The 26,055-nt window shown below is 39.7% G+C and overlaps 1 protein-coding gene across 4 annotated transcripts in view; it reads left to right on the top strand.

Annotated features, from left to right (window-relative positions):
• Positions 1–21,301, top strand: part of RAB27B (RAB27B, member RAS oncogene family) — a 187,217-nt gene extending 165,916 nt beyond the window's left edge. For all 4 annotated transcript variants that reach the window (XM_075185428.1, XM_075185401.1, XM_075185410.1 and 1 more), the window contains 5 exons: positions 9,260–9,431; positions 10,699–10,784; positions 11,679–11,782; positions 16,723–16,846; positions 18,288–21,301. In XM_075185428.1, the coding sequence (XP_075041529.1) occupies positions 9,279–9,431; positions 10,699–10,784; positions 11,679–11,782; positions 16,723–16,846; positions 18,288–18,477 (657 nt within the window). In that variant the 5' untranslated portion in view covers positions 9,260–9,278 and the 3' untranslated portion in view covers positions 18,478–21,301. The remainder of the gene's footprint in view (positions 1–9,259; positions 9,432–10,698; positions 10,785–11,678; positions 11,783–16,722; positions 16,847–18,287) is intronic.
• The last annotated feature ends 4,754 nt before the right edge of the window (positions 21,302–26,055 follow it).

Here is a 26,055-nt window from a genome sequence, read left to right as displayed (position 1 = left end):
CCTCTGGGTGCTCCGGTTTCCTCCCACACTCCAAAAATATACTGGTAGGTTAATTGGCTGCTATCAAAATTGACCCTAGTCTGTGTGTGTCTGTCTGTGTGTGTCTGTCTGTGTGTGTGTTAGGGAATTTAGACTGTAAGCCCCAATGGGGCAGGGACTGATGTGAGTGAGTTCTCTGTACAACGCTGCAGAATTAGTGGCGCTATATAAATAAATGGGGATGATGATGAACTGTCTGACGTAGGGAGCCGTAGAGCTGTTGGGTAGAGGAAGCAGTACCGGGATCGTCTGAAAATAACATTTTGGCAAAAATCTGCTCTTCTAAATTATTTTAGTTTTTGAGTTTTTGGGTTTTTTTTGCCAACTACAAGGAAAGAAAAAGAACATAATGAGACTTAGGGACAGGTCATCTTTAACTGACTGTACCTGTCTGATATTTGCAGCAGATTCTTCCTCACTCATTTTATTTAATATCACTGATTACCAGTAACAACCACAGAGAGTGTGAGACGTTTGAAAAGCGCTATTTACCCCACGGTTTTTATAGATCTTACTCGTGTGACAATAACTCAGCGATCACCTTTAGGATGGTATCACGCGGGCGATTTCCACTTCCTGTTTAATGTGGAACACATCATCCGTCCAATTTAAAGCAGTGGCGGATCCAGGGGGGGGGGGGGGGGGGGGCGATCGGGGCGCCCCCTAGCAGACACTTGCTGCCGACGGCTGCACAGTATGTGCAGGTCCGTCCAGCCGTGACAGGCAGGGACAGTGTTCTGCCCGACTGCTCTGATTGTGTTTAAAACACAATCAGAGCAGCTGGGCAGCACACTGTCCCTGCCTGTCACGGCTGGACGGACCTGCACATACTGTGCAGCTGTCGGCAGCCTAAACTGTTACAAAGGGGCGGAGCCTAAATTGCCCCCCCCCCCCCCCCTAAATCGCCCCGGGTACAGTAGTTTTCTAGATCCGCCCCTGATTTAAAGTCATTTATTTCTATGAGTAGAACGGACAGGATGTCACTCAAGCCGACTTTTAAGACCCTGACAGTAACTTTTAGTGTCGCTTATAAACTCTGGGATTTTAGAAGTGCTTCAAAAAAAGTCATGTTGCGCTCGTGTGACATCACCTTACAGGGAAGAGGACAATTGCGGTCACTGTCCTACGAGTATAGTTCAGCATTGTTGGTACAGAACATTTCTTAGACTATTATACAATGTGCTGACTGTTTAGTTTATGTAATAAGTGGAGTTAGCCATTTAAAGGAAGACTTTTTTGCTTTTAGGCTACCACACCCTAATCTAATGGTAATGTTGTAATTTGTAAAGATCAGCGTCTAAAACCATCAGTACGAGTAATTGTGTACATCTGTGTTTCCTCGAGTGTTCTATACATTACATGTTCTACATTAAGTAGATAAATTGGTTTCACTTATTCTTAATTGCATTTGTTACTTATCTGTATTGCCAGAACAGTGTCCATCCACAATGTCAGCCGTGTAACCATTTGCCTGTGTATCTGGCTCATGTAAGATTTGCAGCGTATTGATTTAGTAAGAGCACATTAGTCTGTGGTTAGATAGGATTGTCCATAGCAGAAACCTGGATTAGTCATGTTGTTACAGTGTTGGTGGAAGATACCGAACTGCAACCTTGTATACACATCATTTCACCCAAAAAACAAATATCTAATAAAGCCAGTGTCAATTGTATTTATCATCCGAGTACTTCCCAAAGGAAGTCTGAATATCTTGGTCTGTGGTATATATTACACCCTGAGTACCTGGTGGTAACTTGTATCAAGTATCATTGTTATGAGTGCATAATTTGTGTTAAATATATGCTTGCAGATTAAGATCGTGTTGATTAAATGCAAGATATGTAAATGTTTACATACATTGCTGAAACTTTATTTATTATTTCTTTCATGCACTCTTCACTTTTTTTTTATATTTATAAAGAGAAAATAAACGTTTTTTAGATGCACAGTGTATTTGAGTATATTCCGCTGTTGTAGAGGAGTCTGCACTTGAAAATGGACCACAGGAACCACACCATCTAAACACAATATAGAATACACCCAAACAATTGTTTTATGTTTTTTAATATGTTATATTTTCTTCCCTCTTCTACTCCTTATTAAAATATATTTGAAAAATCTTGAATTTGTGCTTTATATTCATGGTAGTCAAATAAACGATACTGAAGTGTAAGCTGCTCAATCGATTTATAGGTTCACAGCAGGTGCTGGTAAGGACGGGGTTATCCAGAAAGGAACAAACACCAAGAAAAATCCCCCAGCATTCTGCTATAACCAATAAATGAGCTGCTTTTCTACTTGTACATAAAATATAGAATTCTCAGCTACACACATCAGCAAATGTATCATCATCATCATTTATTTATATAGCGCCACTAATTCCGCAGCGCTGTACAGAGAACTCATTCACATCAGTCCCTGCCCCATTGGAGCTTACAGTCTAAATTCCCTAATATAGTCACGCACAGAGACAGACAGAGAGGGAGAGACTAGGGTCAATTTTGATAGCAGCCAATTAACCTACTAGTAAGTTTTTGGAGTGTGGGAGGAAACCGGAGCACCCGGAGGAAACCCACGCAAACACGGGGAGAACATACAAACTCCACACAGATAAGACCATGGTCGGGAATCGAACTCATGACCCCAGTGCTGTGAGGCAGAAGTGCTAACCACTGAGCCACCGTGCTGCCCATATGTATGATAAGACATCCGCCCTGTCAAGGCACTTCAGCTAATAGGGTGGTCCTAACTCTAAACAATGAAAGTCCCTGTATTGGGTCATACATTTATGTGTTTTTAAATTGAGACCTAACTTACCAAGAGGTACCCCAGGAGCCCCCAAATGGCAATATAGCACCAACACTCCCCATCCGCTACGGATGCCATACATGGCTCTCAAACATCAATATGGAAATGAAAATTGCTAAATCAATTTATAGGCTCACAGCAGGTGCTTGAATGCGTGGGATTACCCAGAAAGGAACAAACGCAGAGAAAATCCCCAGCACACTGCTGAGAGCCAGTAAAAGAGCTGCTGTTCTACTTGTACATAAAATATGGAATTCTCAGGTAGTCAAATATACAAGTATTCTGAGATATTTTTGTCAGATTCAGACTGGAAGACAAGTGGAAGTGTAAACTTGCAATTTAAAAAGTTGCGCATAAGTGTTTACGTATGTACGCCGTAGAGCTGAAGCTGTGTCTAGGTCTGAATAATCAGCAGATGCGTCCGTCAGACAACGCACGCACCCCTCAGACACTTCCGTCCAACCTGCCAACATGTACAAAATCCTTTTATGCTGTATGTTACAAACGTAATTGCTAGGAAGCATCATTTAAACATGAATAACCTAGCCTGGAACAACTTCCCCAAACACATACAGGAAAAATACATTTTTTGTATCTTTGCTACAACATGCTCTGCAAATCCTAATCCGAGGCCGAGCGAATACTAATGTCTCAATAAACGTCTGAGAATCCTTTACAAACCTCTAGTTACAAACGGTTCACTTGCCAGCAGATAAAACCACTTTCTCAGCCATATATGCGACTACGCTCCAGTCTGAATCCGTATGTAACACCCCCTGCCGTACATTGCCAACGTTGCACCCCTTCTCTCTCCATCACATCTCTTCAGGCGGAAGGAGTCGTAAGTAACAAAAAACTGCAGGTCTGCATAACCGAAGTTGTGTAGGTTCACTTTCTGAGCGTGCAAAAAACTCAAATATACGCAATGCAAACGGATGTACGTCTCACTGTAATTCAGGTCTTATATTCATATTTGCATGAAAAGCAGATTAACACTCAATACACAGAGCCTTTATTATATTATTATTATTATCATTATTATTTAGTTTTTAACTTTTGGCTGATCGGTGTACACTCTAGATATAACGGGGTCAGGTATTAGGGACCCATGTCCATTATACTAGGACCACTGAGATGGCTACTCCTGGGGTCCTAATCTTGTTAATTACCCTCTCCACAACCTCATCTATTTACATTGCTGCAACAGCAAACCATGTGGTTGGCCATGGAACTGCAAGGGAAACGTATAAATGGTTTGGTGTTTAATATAAGGTTTAATCTTGGAGAAATTGTATAGCGTGGTCTATGTGATGGTGGGAGAAACCCTCAACATTAATTTGGTACTGTCATCTTGACCTCCTAGCTTCTTAAATTTTTATTACCTGGGTTGCACCAATTGTGTGAAAGTAGCTATGGGAAGGATCAAGGAGAGGAGTTCTCTTCTCCAGACAAACAATAGAAAATCCCTTTAATATACTTATGAAAATGGCCCAAAATGTAAATATTGATCTAATCATGAAGGTTGAATACTGCTCTTGAAGTGGATACAGAGACCTTCTACCTTCAGAGATTTCAATGTATTGGCTTTCGTGTAGCCCTGTGCAACTTTTACTAATTATACTACTTTAACATTCTGGCTTCCTTCTGTGCTTTTCAGACAGGACTTTATATGGTCTAGGCAGAGATGTGAGTTTTATTTTTGTCCTTGGATATGACATGAGCTGCTCCATGGATACAGCTGTATCTAATGCATAGAGCAGAGCTGTTCTGTTTGATTGCGTTTAACAGGGAACACTACATATTTGTATTGCCCCAATGCTGGTAAGAAGGTTTGTTTGCAAATGATTGCTATTAATGTCTCTGCTCCCTATATATATATATATATATATATATATATATATATATATATATTTATATATATATTTATATTTATTTTATTTTTTATAATATTCTCATTTAATTCAATTGAAAAATACACTAAACAAATCTCTGGCTCCCCTCCCTAACCTGCTCCCTACAATAGAACTTGGCAGGCAGCCAAGCCTATTGTTACTTGTTTTATTGTTGCAACAATGTTGCAGTTCTCTGTAGAACAGTTAACCTTTACTGCTACATAGATGCTGTTCAATTTATATCTTGTTTTTGACTATAAATTAGCAGAATTTTGTTTTTCTTTAAATATGTGGACATGGATGTAAAGACGTCTATTTTAATTGCTCTCTACTGTAAGTGACTACTTCAACCCAAAACTTAAAATGTCTTCTACTATGTTGCTTAGGACACCCAACCACGAGCAGGAGAGCTGATCTTTTCTTTAAATTGATATCCTCCAATATATATCTGATAATAAGATGACTTTATGATTAAGATTAATCATTATATAAATGCCGTTATCTTTTAACGTCTGCAATGATTATTTCAATATATTTTTTTATGTATAAAAATAGATATTGTGATTTGTTTTGTATCTCGGTTGGCCGTAGTCTTTGGTCTGTATTTCCTACATCTTTCAATAACTTTGCACTGTGTGTGTCGGATGGACAGGCGATTAAAAGAATTGTAAGGGTGACAAGACACAAATGCAAAGTATCTTCGCAAGAATACATTTGGTCAATTAGCCTCATTTTCAGTATATGGAATCTACTTATTGATGTAAATATTATCTGTTCATCTTGTTTGTTTCTCATCATGTAAGACGGATGGTGTGACAACCGGCTGTCACAAATAAATGCATTCTCTCCCTGAGAAGATTTATAGAATTACCTTGTAATGAAAATAAAATTGAGTCTCCCATATGGAAAGCAATAGAGTGTACACAATGACTCATCAATATAACTCATCCTTATTCTGCAGCTCTGACCCTACCTAGTAATGCTAAGATCATCACTGGGGAGTAACAGACCAGCGTGTGTCTGTCCTACAGATATAAATCTTTATCACTCTTCTGCAGGAATCATATCCCATTCAGAACAGAATAATTTATGGATACAGCAACAAGCCAGATGCTTTCAATCTGACCATGTTAAGTAGGGTCTGTCTTTAAGTCCTAATGCTTCTGCAAACCTATAGAATGGAGATTTCCAAGTATTGATGGGTAAAAAAAAAATTTTTAATTCTGTAACAACTAATGTTTTAGTTTAGTTTGGCTGTTTTGCCACAAATGTCAGCACAAGTCTGTATTTTCATTTGTAAAGATCTTTTGTTTAGAGATCTGCAACAACCTGCATCCAGTTTATATGTGGTCACTTGTATGTCGTGGAAAAATAGCTGAGGATTACATTAGTGAAAAAATTAAATGCCTTTGAAATCCATTGGAAATATGGTCATTTAGCATAGTTTTATTGTATTCAATATGATTATAATTTCATGGTGGTCATATTTTGAGAGAGAACCAATTCACTGCATTCTGGTATGCTGGTTTTAACACTGGAATTTTTAGGGAGATTTTCAGGCGCTTGTTTACCCCCCACCCCCCTCCCCTTACCCTACCCAACAACACAAGAAGTGTTATCCAAACAATGCTAATCTAGAAACAAAGTAAGGTGCATTACTGCATATGGCCACTAGATGGTGATGATTAATTCCATTAAATAAACTATAAATTGTATAATGAGCTCTAATAGACTGCACTAGGGCAGGATTCTAATATACCATATTTATCTGTATATTATGTGTTTACAATGCATATCAATTATATGTGCTGTTTGACAAAGTCATAGTAAAATGGTGTCCAGGAAATCCTGTGCTGGCTACAGTAATAGTTACCATTGTACTATATATTTTATACTTGGAAACTCCCTCCTCACCTTCCTAGAGGAAAAAAATCCTACGCTTGTACCATGCACGGTCTATTTTTCCAAATATAAACACCTACCTTAGCTTTAATCATTGGTTAGATACACCCTTTAGCGGAGCGATTCTAACCTTTTAGAGCAAAGCTCTCACATGCAGAGCGCTCTCTACCCTCTCTCCTGCTCCTACTCATACTGTCACATTACTGATGTAAGGAGTTTAAAATCACTGGCGTGTATATTTAGTAAAGAAATACAGACCAATAATTAAAGCTTGGGCAGGGGTTGTATTTAGAGGCTTTTTAGGTTTATTCAAAACATTTATGCTAAACATATAAAAAGATTTTGCTACATACAACGCTGGAACAAGAGATAAGTAGAGAAAGCAGCCACCTTGGGAAATGTTGTCCACAGGGGCAAAGAGGAAATACTCTCAGTTTGTATACTACTGCAGTATAAAATCCTGTACAATTTCCTCCTCTTCCATATCCTGTTAGATTTGACTTTTTAAATAGAGAACGATATACTAATGATCACACAATATTACTACCATGTGATTCTGATGATGTCACATGACAGCAGGGGAGCATAATATAGTGATCGTTTCTGAAGATTTTTTAATGGGACCTTTGATTTAACAACTCGATATCTTCATTAGTAACATGTTGTTGTTTTCCTGGTTCCTATGATGAAATAGTGGCAGTAGAACATTTGCTATGACCTGTAATTATATAGTAGCCCTTATTGGTCTAAATAAAGTATTAAATAAAGTATTCAGATACATGCTCCTTGGCTACTATTGGACACGGAGCATAATTACTCTTTGCAGCGTTGTTGAATAAGCCGTGTCGTTACAGGAATGATACAGTCTTAATTATGCCTCGTAGTCATGTTCTCCGCTCCGTGTACTTCCTAGTTGCCTGTCAGGGCTCGCCCATGATGTCGCTGCCTGTGACTGGGGGGGGACTTGTCTGTGCAGCACTCTAGACAACATCTGGGCTCTTGTGAGTCTTTTGCCTGCAAGGGATTACATAAATTAGCATTATTACATGTATTTTTGTTATTTTTTTTATTTTTTATTTTTTTTAGCTATAGTGCTTTGTGGAATTCCCTCCCTCGCACAGTAAGACTTTCCTCTAGTCTCCAAACCTTCAAGCGTTCTCAGAAAACCCACCTCTTCAGACAAGCTTATGATATTCTTCAACCACCATCTTAATCTCCCTAGGTTACCCTTTTACCACCCTCTACAATGCTAGCACAAGACAACAACCCTCTGACCAAGATTGTCACACACACAGCCCACTCAATACTTTTACCTTTGCATTCTAGCCGGTCCATTGTGCAATATGATGTAGCACATGCCCTTGTGTATCAAACTCCCATTGTCCCATAGATTGTAAGCTTGCGAGCAGGACCCTCTTATCTCTCTGTCTGTATGTATTACCCAGTATTGTCTTATTAATGTTTGTTCCCAGTTGTAAACCGCTACGGAATTTGCTGGCGCTATATAAATAAATTTTGATGATGATGATATAGTGCAAAGTTTGCAGTGTATATAAATGTACAGGTGTTGTAGAAGGTATTCTCATCAGTCTCCCTGCTAACATTCTTCTTTGTGCTCCCATATTTTTCATTTTCTAATGCCTACCACCTAATTTACTAAATGTATACTGTACTGGCACCTGTGGACCCAATTTGCACGGTTACTCTTTCAGATCAATATGTTTCTCCTTTTGGGGTTTAGATAAACTCTTCAATTATCTACCATCAGTACTTTGTATACTAGCTGTCTATTATTTCAGATACAGGATCTATTATCCAGAATCCTTGGGATTTGGGGGATTTCTGACTTTTTCCCGTAATATACATTAAAATAATGACCCCTGCCCTTCGCTGTACTAATCCTGGTTTATCCATCCTAATTAAATTGCTTAACAGGGGCCCTCGCAGTGTGGTCGTGTCTGTTTTATATAACTTTATAAGTAAAAGACCAGCAATTGTTTACTTGTTTCTCTTTGTTTACTGAATTTTTTGGATAATGGGTTTCTGGATAACAGATTTGAATACACTTTTAGTGCTTTAAGCTGTTTTATAAGAAGTTTACATTTGAATCCAAAAACATACTAGTAGGTTAATTGGCTGCTATCAAAAATTAACCCTAGTCTCTCTCTCTCTGTCTGTGTGTGTATGTTAGGGGATTTAGACTGTAAGCTCCAATGGGGCAGGGACTGATGTGAATGAGTTCTCTGTACAGCGCTGCGGAATCAGTGGCGCTATATAAATAAATGATGATGATGAATGTCTGTCCAATGACGCATCATATGTGATTTATTTTTTAGTGAATTGTTTTAAGTAACTGAAACTTTTGGGCAGTAAATGCTTTTCATCACGTTGAACTTGTCCATTAACAGTGGATTTCCCACCTGTCCACATAAATGCTACATGTTCTTAATTGTTAATAAATGTCATATTGACCCTCAGACCTCTGATCTTAGACCTCAGATTATATTTATTATTGACCTGATGATGGAGCCTGGTAGCGATTACAACAGCAGGGTGATTACATTCTTAAATAGCTGCCGCTTCTCTTAATAAATCGTTTCCGCTGTGTCTTGTTGTAGGTTTACCGCGGTATCCACTATGACGGATGGAGACTATGATTATCTGATTAAGCTCCTGGCCTTGGGAGATTCCGGAGTTGGGAAGACCACGTTCCTGTACAGATACACAGACAACAAGTTCAACCCTAAATTTATCACAACAGTTGGAATAGACTTTCGGGAAAAAAGAGTGGTAAGTTTTGGTGGAAAGGCAAATTGTGGTTATTCAATGTAAGATTATTTTCCAGCTAAATTTGTATTTGTGGAAATGCACTTACAACATTCCTAATCTGCCCAAGCCACCCTTAGATACACTCCGTGACAGCAACACCCCGATTAGCTACCCCCCCCCCCCCCCCTGTCCCCGTCCTTTTTCTGGTACTCTACATACCTCTAGGCATACGGAAGTCAAGACATTTGGGGGTATGATTATAGCATCACTTATTTCTTGCGGTTTTATTCACTCCTGAAGTCAAAACTACCAGATCATTATTGATATTATTAAATAAAGGATAACTCCACGCAAAGCTATAAATTGAAAAGTTAAAACAAAAAAATATATGCTTGCTTTGTATGCTCCGTCTACGGGTCTCTAAAGTCCCCATCCTTCTCTCTACTCTACAAAGCAAGCTGAGTTGGCTTTCAAACCCTTCCCCCATGAACTTCGGATTCATCGTCTTCTTAACAATTTTCGAGGTTATCAACCATAATGTTAACAAATACAGTACAGACCAGGTCATATTACAGGACTCCATGTAGTATTCTATTTAGGAAGCATGTAAAGGAACATAATATCAGTGGGGGACTTGGTATTTCTATCCCAACTGACATATACTTTCTATTGAGGAAAGAATATTTTTGTCTCAGTCTAGTCAGATGCCCTATTTGTCCAACTTCTCATTACACAATGTCACCATTATCTTAATATAGAAACGTCACTGCTAATGAATTTCATATTAAACAACTTGTTAAATTAAGGGCAAAGAAGGGGCCTATTACATTCAAGTAACCGGTATCCGTGTAATAAATTGCTAATGCATTTTCTATGTACTCATCTCTGTGATATATGCAATGTATAAATGTATAGATCAAACTCACTTCCTATTGATGAACGATCTAACTTCATGCCTCCAATCCATCCAGAAGAATTGGTCCCGCTGGCAGCCTGTCCTCAGGAAACATCTACAGGTTTTCCCACTTATTCCCCTTTTAGTTCAGTTAAATGTTATACAGACACATCTGCCATTTTCTTTGGTTCATTCTTGATTGCGGTCGACTCCTTGTAATAGACATCGCTCTATTTGTGTATCGGTCACGGGTGCATACAAGTACTGGCACGTGGGTAATCGTGGCATTTGTTTATAGATGTGTGTGCGCTTTATTAAATGACCCCGAGTGTATTAATTTCTATGCTGCTGTGTCCTTAAAGTGCAGAAGTAACCTGCGTTGTTGTTGTTCAGGTTTATAGTAATGCCGGGCCAGGCGGTACACAAGGGAAAGCCTTCAAGGTCCATCTACAGCTCTGGGACACCGCTGGACAAGAAAGGTAACGTATATTCAAGTAGTATTTTATTTATAACTAAAAATGATTTTTATTGACAGGTTAACAACACATAAAATGTCATTTTTACACATTACGCCCACTCCGATCAATTTGAGCCATCAGTGACCTCCAAAATTCAAAAGAACTCTTCACCGAAACTACGTCACCAGTTCTCTAATACAGTCACACCTGTATTAGACACTGAAACAGCGCGGCTTGAATATTCCCTCCCAGGGGTTGACAACTTATCAAATTACAGAATAAATTACAGAAGCTGGCTGTCGTGAGTTCTCCTAAATTGTGGGAGTCCTTGGCATGGAACCCCAGCCCCCCTTGTTCTGCTAGTTGAGTGAAGAGGGTGATGGACAAAAATTGCATTTTAGTTAGAGTTACCCTTTACATTAATAGTAAACCTATTGCAATAGATGACCACAGCCATGAATTATATAGTATTATACTCATCTTTGAGTATAATTGTTCTTGCACTAATTAGACATGCAATAAAGTGACTGAGAAAGCTGGAATAGTGTCGTTAGTGTCTAGTTGTAGAAATATAGATTGGACCAGCGCAACAAGTGTTTCTTACGCCAAAGCAAACCTGTTAAGAGATTTATAAGACACATTTCATTAATAGATCAGCAGATATCCTGTAAAAACTTTTTTTTGCAATATAAAGTTTTAAAATCAACTAACCCTGTCTGTGTGTATTCGTTTATAATGATTCCATTCAAATATTTCTTTACTCAATCACAACCTGTTAAGATTATACCCCAAAATGTTTTATTTGCGGTGTACATTAATTATATTATGTTGTGAACACAGTATCCATGTGGAGAGATCAGTCCATGTTATGATTTATCACATATATTATATCTAAGCGCTCTGTGCTCCCCCCAGGTTTCGGAGCCTCACCACAGCATTTTTCCGAGATGCGATGGGTTTCCTGTTAATGTTCGACCTCACCAGTCAGCAGAGTTTTCTGAACGTCCGGAACTGGATGAGTAAGTAAAACATTGACTGAGCGTTATGTGCCCGGGTGTCATTATCATCATCATTTATTTATATAGCGCCACTAATTCCGCAGCGTTGTACAGAGAGCTCACTCACATCAGTCCCTGTCTCATTGGGGCTTACAGTCTAAATTCCCTAACACCCACACACACATACATACACACACACACACACACACACACACACACACACAGACTAGGGTCAATTTGATAGCAGTCAATTAACCTACTGGTATGTTTTTGGAGTGTAGGAGAAAACCCACGCAAACACGGGGAGAACATACAAACTCCACACAGATAAGGCCATGGCCGGGAATCAAACTCATGACCCCAGTGCTGTGAGGCAGAAGTGCTAACCACTAAGCCACCTTGATGCAGGTTTTATGAACCTGTGGTTTATCCATGAGGTGGACGAGCCTATGAGCGTGATGTTTCCTGCTCACGTCCCAAACTTGTGTATTTATATTTGTGTCTCACTGAAACCTAAAAGACAAGTTCAAATGTTTGAGGGACTGAAACTCTTTGACACAGTGTAATACAGCGCCATTGTAGTTGTTTATGCATCCGGCAGTGTCTGATGGAGCGGCTCACCATCTAAATAATAACTTATATGTAGCTAATATTTTAGGTAAATGGAACACGTGTGACCCTTCGGCTATTGCAGGATGGTGCAGATTTAGGACCTGTCCTGATTTCCCCATTCAGAAGTCCCTCTCTTGCAGATGAGGAGCGTAGCTGTCAGAGAGGGTAACAGGGTAGGCTGGGCATTGTCAGGCAGTATGGGGCGATGTAAACACGCGTCCTGATTTTTATACCTCCTACAGTGTCGAGACCTATAGCATTTTGTATGGCATTTTGACTTTGGCCATGTAATATACTAAATTGCATTTCTAAATGACCTCCTGTCTTTCCTCACACAGACTGTCCTTACATTCAGCTTCTTATTTAACTGCCTCAGTCTCCCGCTGACCGTAGGGAGAGGCTCTAAGTGATCATAGGTGTAGATTCATCAAACCTTCTTAAAAGGAAAAGTGGAGGTATTGCTATAGCAACCAGTCAGATTCTATCATTTTATAGAATGCACTGAAGGATAGGTCAAATGTGATTGGTCCCTAATCTACTACATGTCATCGAACATCAACATTATTAGCATTATTTTTTTAGTTTTTTTTCTTAACTTTCGGGACAAAATGTTTCCAGAGAATACACCTCCCCATTTGTGTGTGTGTATTTCAAGATGCATAGATTTGCATTTATAAATTATTATTTATCTTTATTAAACACCAACATATTGCGCAGCGCTTTACAGAGAATGTTTAATCATTCACACCAGTCCCTGCTCCAGTACAGCTACAGTCTAAATTCTCTACCAGGCAAACACAGGGGGAGAACTTCACAAGGTTAGGGCCCTGGTTGGAATAGAAGCCGTGGCCCCAACTCTATGAGGCAGCAATACTAACCACTGTGCCATCGTGCTGCCCTAAATTGAGATCTTTAGTGGTCATTAATCTGGGCGTTGAACTCAGACAGTCAACGTGCCTTCTGAAAGCCTGCTTAAATACCCTGGGACACTGATGGTGAAAAATAAATGAACCTGTACAGACACCTGCAGTATTCACGAATATTAACGCTTGGCACATAGTACACGTTGCTGTGGGGAGGGATTGAGATCATGCTGAACATTCTGATAAAAGCGAGTACAAAGTAGACAGTTTTGTCTTCACCTCGGACAGGTATTTTTCAGGGACCTTTAACACAAATTTACTATACGTGCCTGTGGAGTACATGCTGAATATTTTGATTAGACTTGTTATGCGAGGTTGCAGTACTTTCGGCAGATTAGCCTGGGCTGTGGTTTGTCTCTTGTCTGGAACAGCAAGAGCTGGAGGACAGACGACGTCTCTGAAGTACTAGTTCAATAATATAAACTCAAGAACTTTAATTGCCCATTTACTTTCAGATTTTGTTTTGAAGTATGTTTACATTAGTCACAGTGTTGTGTAAAGGAGTAGTATTACCACATAGCATGATATTAGTTTCAGTAATTTATATATTACACAACCAGTGTTTACTTTCACTTTATTTCTTTACAAATGTTCCATTCAATAATTGGATAAAAGTTATCCTTCAGAGGCCCCGTCTCTATAAGGGGCAATTTGTTGTTTTGTTGTTTTTGCTTCTTTTTTCTAACTAGATACTCATAGGTACATAATGCAAAATAAATCCCTCCCTCAGTCAATGTTTTGCCAGAGAGAGTCAGGCCTGGAGTGCGAGTAATATGCTAATCAGCCTGACTAGTATGCAAATTGCTGTGTGGAGCTCCACAGCTGCCCTCTGCTTTATAGCCATGCTCTAGACTAGTGAGTAACAGATGTGTCAGGGAAGTCGTTGGAGAGATCTAGTGCTGGCCAGTGGCTAGCGTATTGGGCATGTATCCTACTTGCCCATTTCCTATGGTTAATAAATAGTACCACAGCGCGCTATGCCCCATTGTGAAATATGATATTGCTACCACCGGGAAGAGCTTCTGTGCAGGAGTAGACAGGACATAGTGGGTCTGATTCATTAAGGGACGTAAGCAGCGATTACTCTGTGCATGCCGAGAACCGGACCATAGTCACAGAACACAGCAATGTTCAATTCAAGCGCAAAAGACACTTAAAACAGCCTACGATTTCTGGGAGGGAACAGAGCTGGGAAAGGGCGTATGCACGTAGTCAGTGTACAGTAAGTGGCTGCCGGTCTCAAGCGCACGCAGCAGCGTCCGATTCAAGATCTGGGCATCTGTTGGGTACTTGTTTTTCAGCCATATCTCCAGCTGCAGGTCTAGTCTATGTGCCGATTACTAGTGATGACGGTTGAGTATGCATGCTATAACATGTGTTTGCAATCAGGAGCAACTGTAAAAAAATTGTTTTATATTAAGTAGACAGACATGTATTTCATAGAAAAAAAACAAATAAAAAAAAATATCACTTTTTATTTTTTAATGTTTTATCATTAATGCCTATGTTATTAACAGGTTATTGGGGGGAGAGGGTTTCTGTGCGTTCTTTTGTGAGTTTATATTCCACATAAGTATTGGACGTATCCTGCAGTGTCTGGTCTAGTAGAGCACAGCAGATCTGACCCCGTACTCATCAGCTCATCGTATCTTCACTTCTGCTACTTGTTGTATACAGACGTGTGTATACCCATTTCAAGTGCGTTTTTAACGAAACACACTTTACGGTCGTTTGGTGTGCCTTAATGAATCCGGCCAATTATCTCTAGGAGATGAAAAGGAAAAGAAGCGACATGATATAAAGTAGTAACATTTTATATAATCAATTGCAATATGACACAGCATCAAATAAAGACAGATAAAGGGCTTTGGTAGATAAGTCGATAGAATCTGCTAATTGCACTGTAAGGGCCAGATTTACTAAACTGTGGGTTTGAAAAAGTGTAGATGTTGCCTATAGCAACCAATTAGATTCTAGCTGTCATTTTGTAGAATGTACTAAATAAATGACAGCTAGAATCTGATTGGTTGCTATAGGCAACATCTCCACTTTTTTCAAACCAGCAGTTTAGTAAATATACCCCTAAGTGTGATATTGCAAATGCTTATATAAAGTTTTACTACATTTTATTATACGTTGCTCCTGTGTGCGTCCATTACTACTTACTGACAGAAGCTGCCCTCTGGGTGCACCTGTCATTTATAAACAGGGCAGGTGCTTTGTACCTGAACTAAAACTGTAGGTGACTACAGCCTATGACATCTCTACAAGTCACCACAAAGCACATCCCATTAACGTCACTGGTTCCTACTGAAATATCTGCCGCTTCCATAATGAGCTCTTTCTAGGGGAAGTTTCAATATATGTGGGTTTTAGGATAAGCGATCTGCTAATGTATTGTTAATTAACACACAGATCACCAGCCATAGGCAGACTTACAGCACATTAAACCAACATAACTTTAATGTCATGTCCAATTACATAGCAAACAGTTTTACTCAGCAGATCAAAATGTAGAATTTAATATGTGCAATATGTGGTCCTAGAATAGCATAAAAACCACCAACTCTGGTAAAGAGAATAAAAAACACTGTTTTAGTTAAAGATGAATCCCTTCCAAAACTTAAAATGTACTGTCTGGTAGAGTTTACATTGTTAACATTAAATGTTGTGTTCTTACAGAGCCTTAATGTGATGTTTGTCCGATCCACGGGGCACCTAAAGCCCCCAACACTCCGCACACTTCTTTCCTGTGTAATACTTCTGTTTGTCCGATTCAGTCTGAACGGTGGTCGATGCCCTGGGTGTCATACGTATGTTCTACAGTTACATGATTGACATTTATATGGTCGTCTCCATAATATAGACAGGGTTGAAAAGTCGATAATAATAACATCCACAGTATTATTAAGTCAACAATTCGAATATAGACAGTATTATTTGGTTTAACAATTCAAATGTAGACAGTATTATTAGTTTGACAATAATATCCAAAACCCTATTCCTAACTCTAACAATATAATACTGTCTACATTTGACTCGTTGAGCTAATGATACTGTCGACATTTTACCCGTCGACTTAATGTTGTCGACCTTCTGAATGTCGAACAAAAGAATGTCTAGCCGTTGACTGCCTACCGATGCCCTTCTGCTATGTACTATACACGTGTGAATGAAGTTTTTACTGTGGGAGGGGCATTGACAACAGCTCTGATTATTTGAATCAGGCATGTGGTTCTAGTATACAGCAGACCAGTGTGTGGACCGGATAGATCAGAGGAGACATGTATCACTAAGACACCAGGTTTAATCTTGGCATTCTGTAATAAATCCACCGAAATTTTAAGTAGAATTCTTCTATTAGTTTTATTATTTATTCTCGGCTGCATAACATTTTCATTTTTCTTTTTTCTCTTTTAATTTCAGGTCAGCTACAAGCAAACGCTTACTGTGAGAACCCAGATATCGTATTAATTGGTAACAAAGCTGACTTGTCAGATCAGCGAGAGGTCAATGAGAGGCAAGCAAAAGAGCTCGCCGATAAATACGGGTGAGTAATTTGGCGCCATCTCTTGTAACTTAAATTGCTTTGCAAGTAAGTAAAAATATAAACTTATACACCCTCAGTTCCTAGGTAATGCTTAGTCCTTCATTCTTTGGTTTTGTGGGATGAAGGTGCCCACAAAAGGGCGTTCTGTCACCATTACCCTCTGCTTGAGCCGCATTCCATTCAGCTGTCATTGAACGAAACAGAATTCAAGTAAAGCAGATCATTAAAAAAGGGATCATTGGCTAGTATGAGAATGACAAGGACCGTTCAGAAGGACACTCAGGGTAACAGAGTGAATGCTCAACACAGCTTTCAGGGCTTTTTCCTGTCTGTAGGAATCAGTGATCTCTAATTAATGTTTCATTTGAGCTTTGTTCTATTCAAAATCAGTTGAGCAGAATACAGTTGAAAGGGAGGTGAAACGCGTGATGTATACAGTGCGCACATACCCCAATGCTGGTTGTGGAATACTAGCTGTGAGACGGAACCTCTGTGATCAGAATGAGAACATTCTAAAAGGATGTTTGCTGGTTTATTACCTCTCAACTACTGAGTAAATATTTGACTGGTGAATACTGTCTTGTGACATTATAAGAGGGAGCTGCATGATGTTCAAGTAGTATGTGCAGAACAAGTACATAATTGTAAGATTGATACAATAATTGTATTTAGTTGAATGGATTTAGTTCTTGCAATCAGCTTCCTGAAACATCATTGAATGTAAATAGGACAAGAAATACAGCAAACAATGATGCACAAAGTTCATGCACATTTTAAGCCATACCCAGAATGTCCAGGAGACTGGCGAATTTGGGGCAGTTCTCTTGTACCCATGGGGGATCCCACCCACTTCAGCATCTGCAATGACCCGATTAGCCTCAAATCGTCTCGAGGCAATGATGCAATTGCTACATTGTTCTGTGGGGTACAAGACCAAAATGACGTGGTTTGCGGAGCCTGCCCCACCCACCCCTCAAATACACCTTCTCCACCCTTTGAATCTCATTTAAATAATCCCCTCCCACAAGACAAAATTTTGTATTTGCTTTTGGGGGTGCATAAATAGCCACTTCCAGCATTCCTGCCCAGGTTATCGTGAAATGGGTGAGAGCAGGACCTCAATTATGGAAACCACCGTAAATCGTGTCATTTTGTCCCCGGCCCCAGATATAAAAGGACATGACCGCGACATTTTGCTGGCCTAAAGAACGCGATTCGCGGCTCCTTGACCCCTATCAACACTTACAGGTCACCTACCGACCCCCCGCCAATCTTGAAACCACTTTTGCACAACCCCTAACATATACTGCAAAGTTATAGCTAAACATTTCCATGAGTAAAGCTGCACAACATTTCCTTGTCTAGGTAACTGGTATGCTTTAATGCCCCATCTTCAGTTTAAGCAGCTTCACTGAACTAATTCTGGTTCTTGTTTTGCCAGCATTCCATACTTTGAAACAAGTGCAGCAATCGGACAGAATGTGGAGAAATCAGTAGACACCCTTCTGGACCTGATCATGAAGCGGATGGAGCAATGTGTGGACAAGACCCAAGTGCCAGAAGCCGTTAACGGAGGAAACTCTGGGAAATTAGATGACCCAAAACCGGGAGGAAGAAAGTGTGCCTGTTAAAATCAAAAACAAAAAAAAAACAACATAAAAAAGCAACAACGAAAACAAAAGTAACACGTGCAGACTATAAGAACCTGGTACAGCTAATGTGAACCGGCTGACAAACCACCACAATGCCCCCTAGTGGTCAGTGTCTACTCTACAGCCATTCACAGCTTCATACCATTAACAATTAAAAAAAAAAAAAAAATCTCTCCAGGAAACACCTCCTTTCCCTCTAGCATTGTTATGGTATATGCCAACATCTCTTGTGAAGAAAGTGTTAATCTTATATATTTATACGCAGCATAAATGATAAAAAAAAAAAATATGTTTCTTACGGAAAAAAAAATGGTGACTATGGTTGTAAAAAGGGTATTTTATTTTGGTTTTGAATCATCTGATGTAGAATTTAGGTTGGATTAGGTACGCAAGTCGCTAAAATGTAATTGCAAGCACGTCACTGAATTACGCAAAATGGGCTTTCGACCTTTGTGCTGTTTACATTTCAGGAGTCCCTCGTTCGTCATATCCGGACAATGAGACGTTTCGCTCTCTGCCAAACATTTGTGAATTATTCTGAAGTATCTTTGTCTTATGTTAATGCTCGGTGTGTATGTGTCGCTACGGATAAAACCAACTATTGTTCAAATCAGGGATTTATTCAGCCCTTTTGTCAATGTTAGGGGCTGTTCTATGATCTGGCATTGCTGTATTACAAGATTAGATGTATATGAGTTATTGTACATATCAGTTCTTGTTTTCTGTAAACTGACTCTTAGCTCTGGGGATACGATGGGGGTATTCTATAAAAGTGGAGTATCTGAAACTGTTCATAAAAGTTTCTTTGATGAAATGACTATAATTTTACACCATATTCTATTAAAAAAAAAATTGTTGTCCTATATAGTCCTTACAATTTTCAGTGCTTTCTTCTGACAGGATACATTTTTATAGTCCTTGTATGTTTTCACAAGTCAGGAGAATTTCCTTGTATTTTTTATGTAGAGTCCCAATTGAAGTCAGAAAACAAATCTGTAAAAAAACAAATGATTGCATAAGTTCATATTATCCTCTCCGGGAGATCCCAGAATAGAGGGCAAATGCAAATTTCATAATTTCGTCCCTGCCTCTTCTAATCCCTCCGGTGAATTGCTGCGATTGCATCATCATGGGGCCAAAGCGACGCGTTTCGCAGCAAATTGCATCTTTGAGGTCTCTGTCCGGACCACTTCACTAGAACATGAGCGGGATACGGGAGAAAGGCCTAGTCTCCTGGGAGTCCCGGGGAAGTGCCCAAAATTTCAAGAGTCTCCCAGACATTTCGGGAAAGTAATTAACACGTAAGAAATTAACAATTTCACACAAACTTTTTACTCTTTACCATAAGAAGAGGCGGAAGTGGATGAAAAAAATACTATAACTAATTATAGATTGCAATCTATTTTGACAAAGTCAAAATTTCTATCCCTCCTCTTTTATAGGAAACCCCCCCATTCTGTTCCACTTTGAGGGCGCTTAACATTCCATATGAAGTGCTAAAATCCGCTCACTAGTGTAACCCTCACAAGAAGTGCCAGACAAGAAGTAAGCAAAGCCAGTTGTGGGATTGTAGTGCTAACCAGCGACCATAACAGTGGGTGTGGTTATGCTAAATAGTGGGTGTGACTTTTATGTTGATAGAGAAATTGTTCATCGTTTGAATACAGTAACTTATAAACAGAAATTGAGACTCTAGGGTCTCATTCCAGTGTACAGAGCATTGGCACGTTTGTCTGCACAGACAATGAGAACCAGGGTTGGCTCATGCTCAATGCAGGTTTTTCTTTGTATTACTGTAATGATTCACCCTGGCTACACCCTGGCAGCTAAGAAAGTACCTGGGCTACGCTCTTGTTTCTTGTTTTTGTTTTGGATGTCTGGTGATGGCTGAATATATGAATGGTCCATACAGGTACGGGATCGCTTATTGTCCAGAAACCTTTTATATGTACAATCTGAAAACCAGAAAAACAAACGATTGCGGTTTTTTAGTAACTCCTGTCATACAGGCAGACATTGTCACCAAGTTTCCTTGTATAGTCACTGTGAGGAGCGCTGCTAACCTATTTAATAAGGAAGGGAACAGCAGCGGTAATTTTTAAATGCCATTTAGTAGATTTTAGACATGGTTCTAGAAAGCCCTAAGTTTCAACCATTCTGGATAATCATAATAAATAATGTACCTTATCAAAACCAATATTCACTGCCTCGTAATAATTATAAGTCATGAAGTGGCTCAATGATGTCACTGGTTCCTAGCGAATTGATAGGTTACAATCTCATTAATTCGTCTAACTACATGACGGCCTCAACTGTGAGCAGTCAACAGTCTACTTAATATAATCACCAGATATTAATACTTTAATTTGTTAATAACATTTAAATATGACCTGTTTGCAGTCACCAAGGACTACAGGTGAGATACTGGGTTTTAGAGTAAATATATGTTTTTTAATAAGCAAATATGTCTGAAAATAGCCTAAATAGTGTTTTAATCTGGCGAAAAATAAATTGTATTCCGTCCCTCAGTCTGTTACCAGTTAGTTTTAGAAGAACGTTATTCTGATTCATTATGCAAAGTTCTCCTGTTTGATCAACAGCTTTAACACCAATCGGGCGTTGCTCGTTATTTCTTCCTGCAGTGATAAAGTCCACTTACAAAATGCTGATCATGAAAAGTCCCCCCCCCCCCACCCAAAAAAAACCTTATAAATTGGGTTACTGATATTGTGAAAATGTAAAGATCTTATTTTTGTGCCAATAAATATAGTATGAATGTCATAAAAAGATCTATTAAGTAATACACTTTTTTTGGTGTTTTTTTTTTTGTACTTTACTGCCCTATATCTTTCATTAGATGCATCATATGACGTCCATAGATTTACACAGACATCAAATCGGCACAAATTGTTGTTTGTTTGTTTTTTTATTATTTATATTTTGTTAAATGTCAGGAGCTTCCTGTGGTAACAATAGATCATTCTTTATGTGGTGCTGCCATTGTCTGTAGACCTGGGTGTGTAGCTGTGTCACACATGTATTCCATGCTTGCCTAGCCTCCTGAGAACTCACGAATTTCGGGGAGTCATACTGGACAGACCCCCTCCCGGGTCCCGCTTCATTTCATTGTGAAGTGCGGAGCGCCTTCATGATGAGATTCATGTCACCAGGCTCCACCCACCGCTGTGCATGGATGCGATTTGCGTCATCGCACAGTGGCGGACGGGCCTGATGGTGGGAATTTGTCTCATCACGTTCCTCGCCCTTGCCCCTTGGACCTCTGCTCCGGGATCTTCATGAGGGAAGGTCACAAAAGTCGACAAGTATGATGGATGCCAACCTGTGGCTCTCAAAGTGTGGTGAAACTACAAGCCCCAGCATGCTTTGCCAGTAGATAGTCAGGTGCTAGCTGGCAGGGCATGCTGGGACATGTAGTTTTACAACATCTGGAGACCAACAGGTTGGCCAGGTCTGAGATATGCATATTCAAAATGGTCAGTAGTGACTTAACAGCATGTAAAAGTCGACACATGAACATATATCTGGATGGTTAATGGCCTTTTTGGCATTTCATGATGCTAGAGATGTCCTTGCCACTAGTGGCCCTGGCAGCCATCTTGTGAGCTGAAGCAACAGTCAAGAGAATGCAGCCTATCGATTCGTTAGGAACCAGTGACATCACTGATACATTTCAGGATCAGTATTCATGGGACTCTGGTTCCTGGTGACTTAAGAGCCTGTATTCCCATTAGTCACTAAATGTCAGCGTGATTGTTAATAGGTGACAAGTGGCCTCTAAACACTTGATCTACTGCCCAATTTGGTGGAGCTAAAGACGACTAGACCAGTGCGCCATTGTTCTGGGACCACAAATGATTCGGTTTTACAATAGCCTGGGCTATGCTAGCTTTTGTTTAATTAGGGTAAATCTGTGAATGGGTTTGTAAACATTTTTCAGCACTGTTAAAAATTGTTACAAATCATTATGGATGTCTACAAGGGTGGAAGACGGCACCGCTGGACTCCTAGTAAAATGATGGCCGTAGTTTCACCACTGGATAAGGACAGTGAATATCATGGTAATCTGGACCGATTTGTATCTATTTCTATTACGTCTTGTGCTGGAGTCGTCAGCCAAGGTTTTCCAACAGATACAGAAAGGTTATTAAAAGAATTGTGATTCATTAAGTTAGAAAACGAACGTAAATTGCATTTTTTTAAAAAACTTACGTACATCGGGCGTACAAATGTCCGTTTTCAACTAGAAGCAAATACGCCTGCTGATGAATACGGGTTTAGGTCCACTCTGCTCTAACAGACAATACACTGCAGGATACATTCAATACATTCACAAAAGAACCCAGAAAAAAAAAAAAAGTATTCAATTAATGTCACCTATTAAAAATATAGTCATTAATCATAAAACATTAAAAATACATGCAATACATCTATCATGATATACTTAATGTCTTCTGTACATAAAATGGATTCTTACAGTTACTCCTGATTGCAAACACATGTTCTAGCTGTATACACAGCCGTCATTACTATCACCCGGCACTTACACCAGACCTGTAGCTGGTGCAAGTGATACGACTGAAAGATACGTACCTTGGAGATGGCCAAAGCTTGACTTGGATGTTGCTGTGTGTGCCCGAGCTTGGCACAACCTTACTGTCATTGACTATGTGCATACGTCATTCCACCCATGAAATCACAGCCTATCGCGTGGGTCCTTTGCGCTCGACAATGAATTGGATGTTGCTGCATTCACTGGCGTATAGTCCGGTTCTGACTATGAGCGGTGCGATGGTACCCAGATGACTAGGTGTTGTTGTTATTGTCATTTCTGAAAAACTTTAGTCTATAGGCAGCAAAAGCAACAGTGTTGGTTTCTAAGCTCTCGGTAGAACTTGTGTCTATGACCTGCTCGTCTCAGAGGGAGCATCAGAGTGGCTCTCCCATTATTCTGTAACTAGAGATCCCAGCATGCCCTACTAGCGGGGGCTTAGGTAAAGGAGTTTTAATTTAGCTCCCAACTAAAAGCACATGACAAATACCCAGTAATGACAGGACAGCCCTGCTCAATATCAGCCATCCGTAGATTCTTCTATTCCCTCGGTGCTAATTAAATGGACATTATATAACTTGTGGTTTCCTGAGAGCTTTGTATCTTGGTCACATCTGTCATATTCTCTCTCCATGCAAGCTTTCTACTCTTCCAGAACCAACCTGTATAATTACTAGTTTATAATATATGAGTGCTGTGAATACAGAAGTGGTGTTAATATCTAATATAATATAGCCTTTAAATAACATCTGTATAAACAGTGAGTTGGGATGTCATTGCTTATAATCGGTGAGTTCTGATGTCAACGCTTCACTTTCATTAGAACTATGTGTGTTTTATAAGGGATAATGATTCACCCATATTAATGATTATGGATTTTAGAAGTGACCTAACAAGATTTTATATATATATATCTAATATATAAAAGCCTAGCGGCGTGTGTTAGTGTGTGTGTGTGTGTCACCCGGTAGTTTTTTCCACACACACACACACAGAGTGCTCAAGCTGCAGCACCACCTGCTGGGCGGAGTTATATACTACACTGACCTACTAAATTCTTAGCATTATTTTCTAATCTAATATATAAAAGCCTAGCGGCGTGTGTTAGTGTGTGTGTGTGTGGAAAAAACTATTTTCTCAGAAAGGGCTCATCAAATTGACCTGAAATTTGGTATACTGACATTATTTGACAAAAAAATTATAATAGTGAAGTCAGTTAACTTCCATCATCCCCCCTTCCCCCCGTGGGAGGGATAGTTAAGGCTAAATTTACAAGTTGAGGACTCAAACTTTTTTCGTGAGGTAATTTTACCTCATGAACACACATGCTGTGTTAGTGTGTGTGTATGTGTGTGTGTGGAAAAAACTACCGGGTGACAGAGTGCTCAAGCTGCAGCGCCACCTGCTGGGCAGAGTTATATACTACACTGACCTACTAAATTCTTAGCATTATCTAATATATAAAAGCCTAGCGACGTGTGTGTGTGGCGATGAAGATGACAAGAACCTTTTTAACACCTTAAGTAGCTTGATTTGACTAGAATGCATGAGTATCATGCACGGGTTAACTTGTGTGTGTGTGTGTGTATGTATATATATATATATATATATATATATATATATATATAGTCACAGAGCTTCTCAGCGACTTGTAATATCCATATAACTTACAGTAGGGAGTAGGAGATCCCATATATAAACAGCTATGAAAGATATTGTTGTGTTTGTCAATCTCCAACATCACCAGTCATGTTAGGACATAATTCATGCACATCAGACAGTGACATAGATACTATAGATCACATAAGTTCTTGTAGCGCAGGTCATTTATATAGCGCATCCAATGCATTGCGCGAAGTGACTTGATTTTGCATCATTGAGCCTCTATGGTCCACCCAGGTGCAACACACTTAGGGGGAATTCAATTACCGTTATGGTAATAGTGCGCGTAAATACCATTATTACGGTAGTTTTAATGCCGGCTTTTTGCTCGCAACTCCCTGACCTGCGACCAGAAAGCCGGGTTAATATTACAGTAAAAACGGTAATAGTTTTTACGTGGCGGTACTTTGGGGTACCCCCCCCCTTCCCCTGGAGCTGGTGCAAAATTCAAGTACTGATGAGTTGTGGAAATGGCTGGGATCATCATCATCATCATTTATTTATTTAGCGCCAACATATTCCGTAGCGCTTTACAATTGGGGACAAACAGTAAACTAATAAACAAACTGGGTAAAACAGACAAAGAGGTGAGAAGGCCCTGCTCGCAAGCTTACAATCTATGGGACAATGGGGGTTTGACACATGAGGCTAAGGCTATATTCTGCATTTCGGCCCAGCCAGACTGCAAAGGTAAAAGTGACTCATAAGCTAAATGATCCTGTCACACAACAATGTTGGTCTGGGGGTAGTTGTCTTGTGTGAAATTGTGTAACGGGTGGTAATAGGGTAATGTAGTGAGGTTAAGAGGGTGGTTGAGGAATATTATAAGCTTGTCTGAAGAGGTTGGTTTTCAGAGAACACTTGAAAGTTTGTAGACCAGAGGAGAGTCTTATTGTGTGAGTGAGATAATTTCATAAAGTGGGTGCAGCCCGAAAAAAGTCCTGTAACCGGGAATGTGAGGATGTAATGAGGGTGGATGAGAGACGCAGATCTTGTGTAGAATGGAGTTGCCGAGTTGGGAGATGTTTTGAGACAAGAGAGGAGATGTATGTTGGTGCAGCTTTGTTGATGGTCTTGTAGGTTAGTAAAAGTATTTTATATTGGATTCGGTAGAAAACAGGCAGCCAGTGTAGAGAAATACAGAGTGATTCAACAGAGGAATAACGATTTGCAAGGAAAACCAGTCTTGCTGCAGCATGCAAAATAGATTGTAGGGGTTTGAGTCTGTTTCGGGGAAGACCAGTAAGGAGGGAATTGCAATAGTCAATGCGGGAGATGATAAGTGCATGAATTAAGGTTTTTGCAGTGTCTTGCATGAGATCCGC

Source organism: Mixophyes fleayi, chromosome 1, assembly GCF_038048845.1.
Source record: "Mixophyes fleayi isolate aMixFle1 chromosome 1, aMixFle1.hap1, whole genome shotgun sequence".
NCBI classification, from domain to species: domain Eukaryota; kingdom Metazoa; phylum Chordata; class Amphibia; order Anura; family Limnodynastidae; genus Mixophyes; species Mixophyes fleayi.
This window is presented reverse-complemented; position numbering and strand designations above follow the sequence as displayed.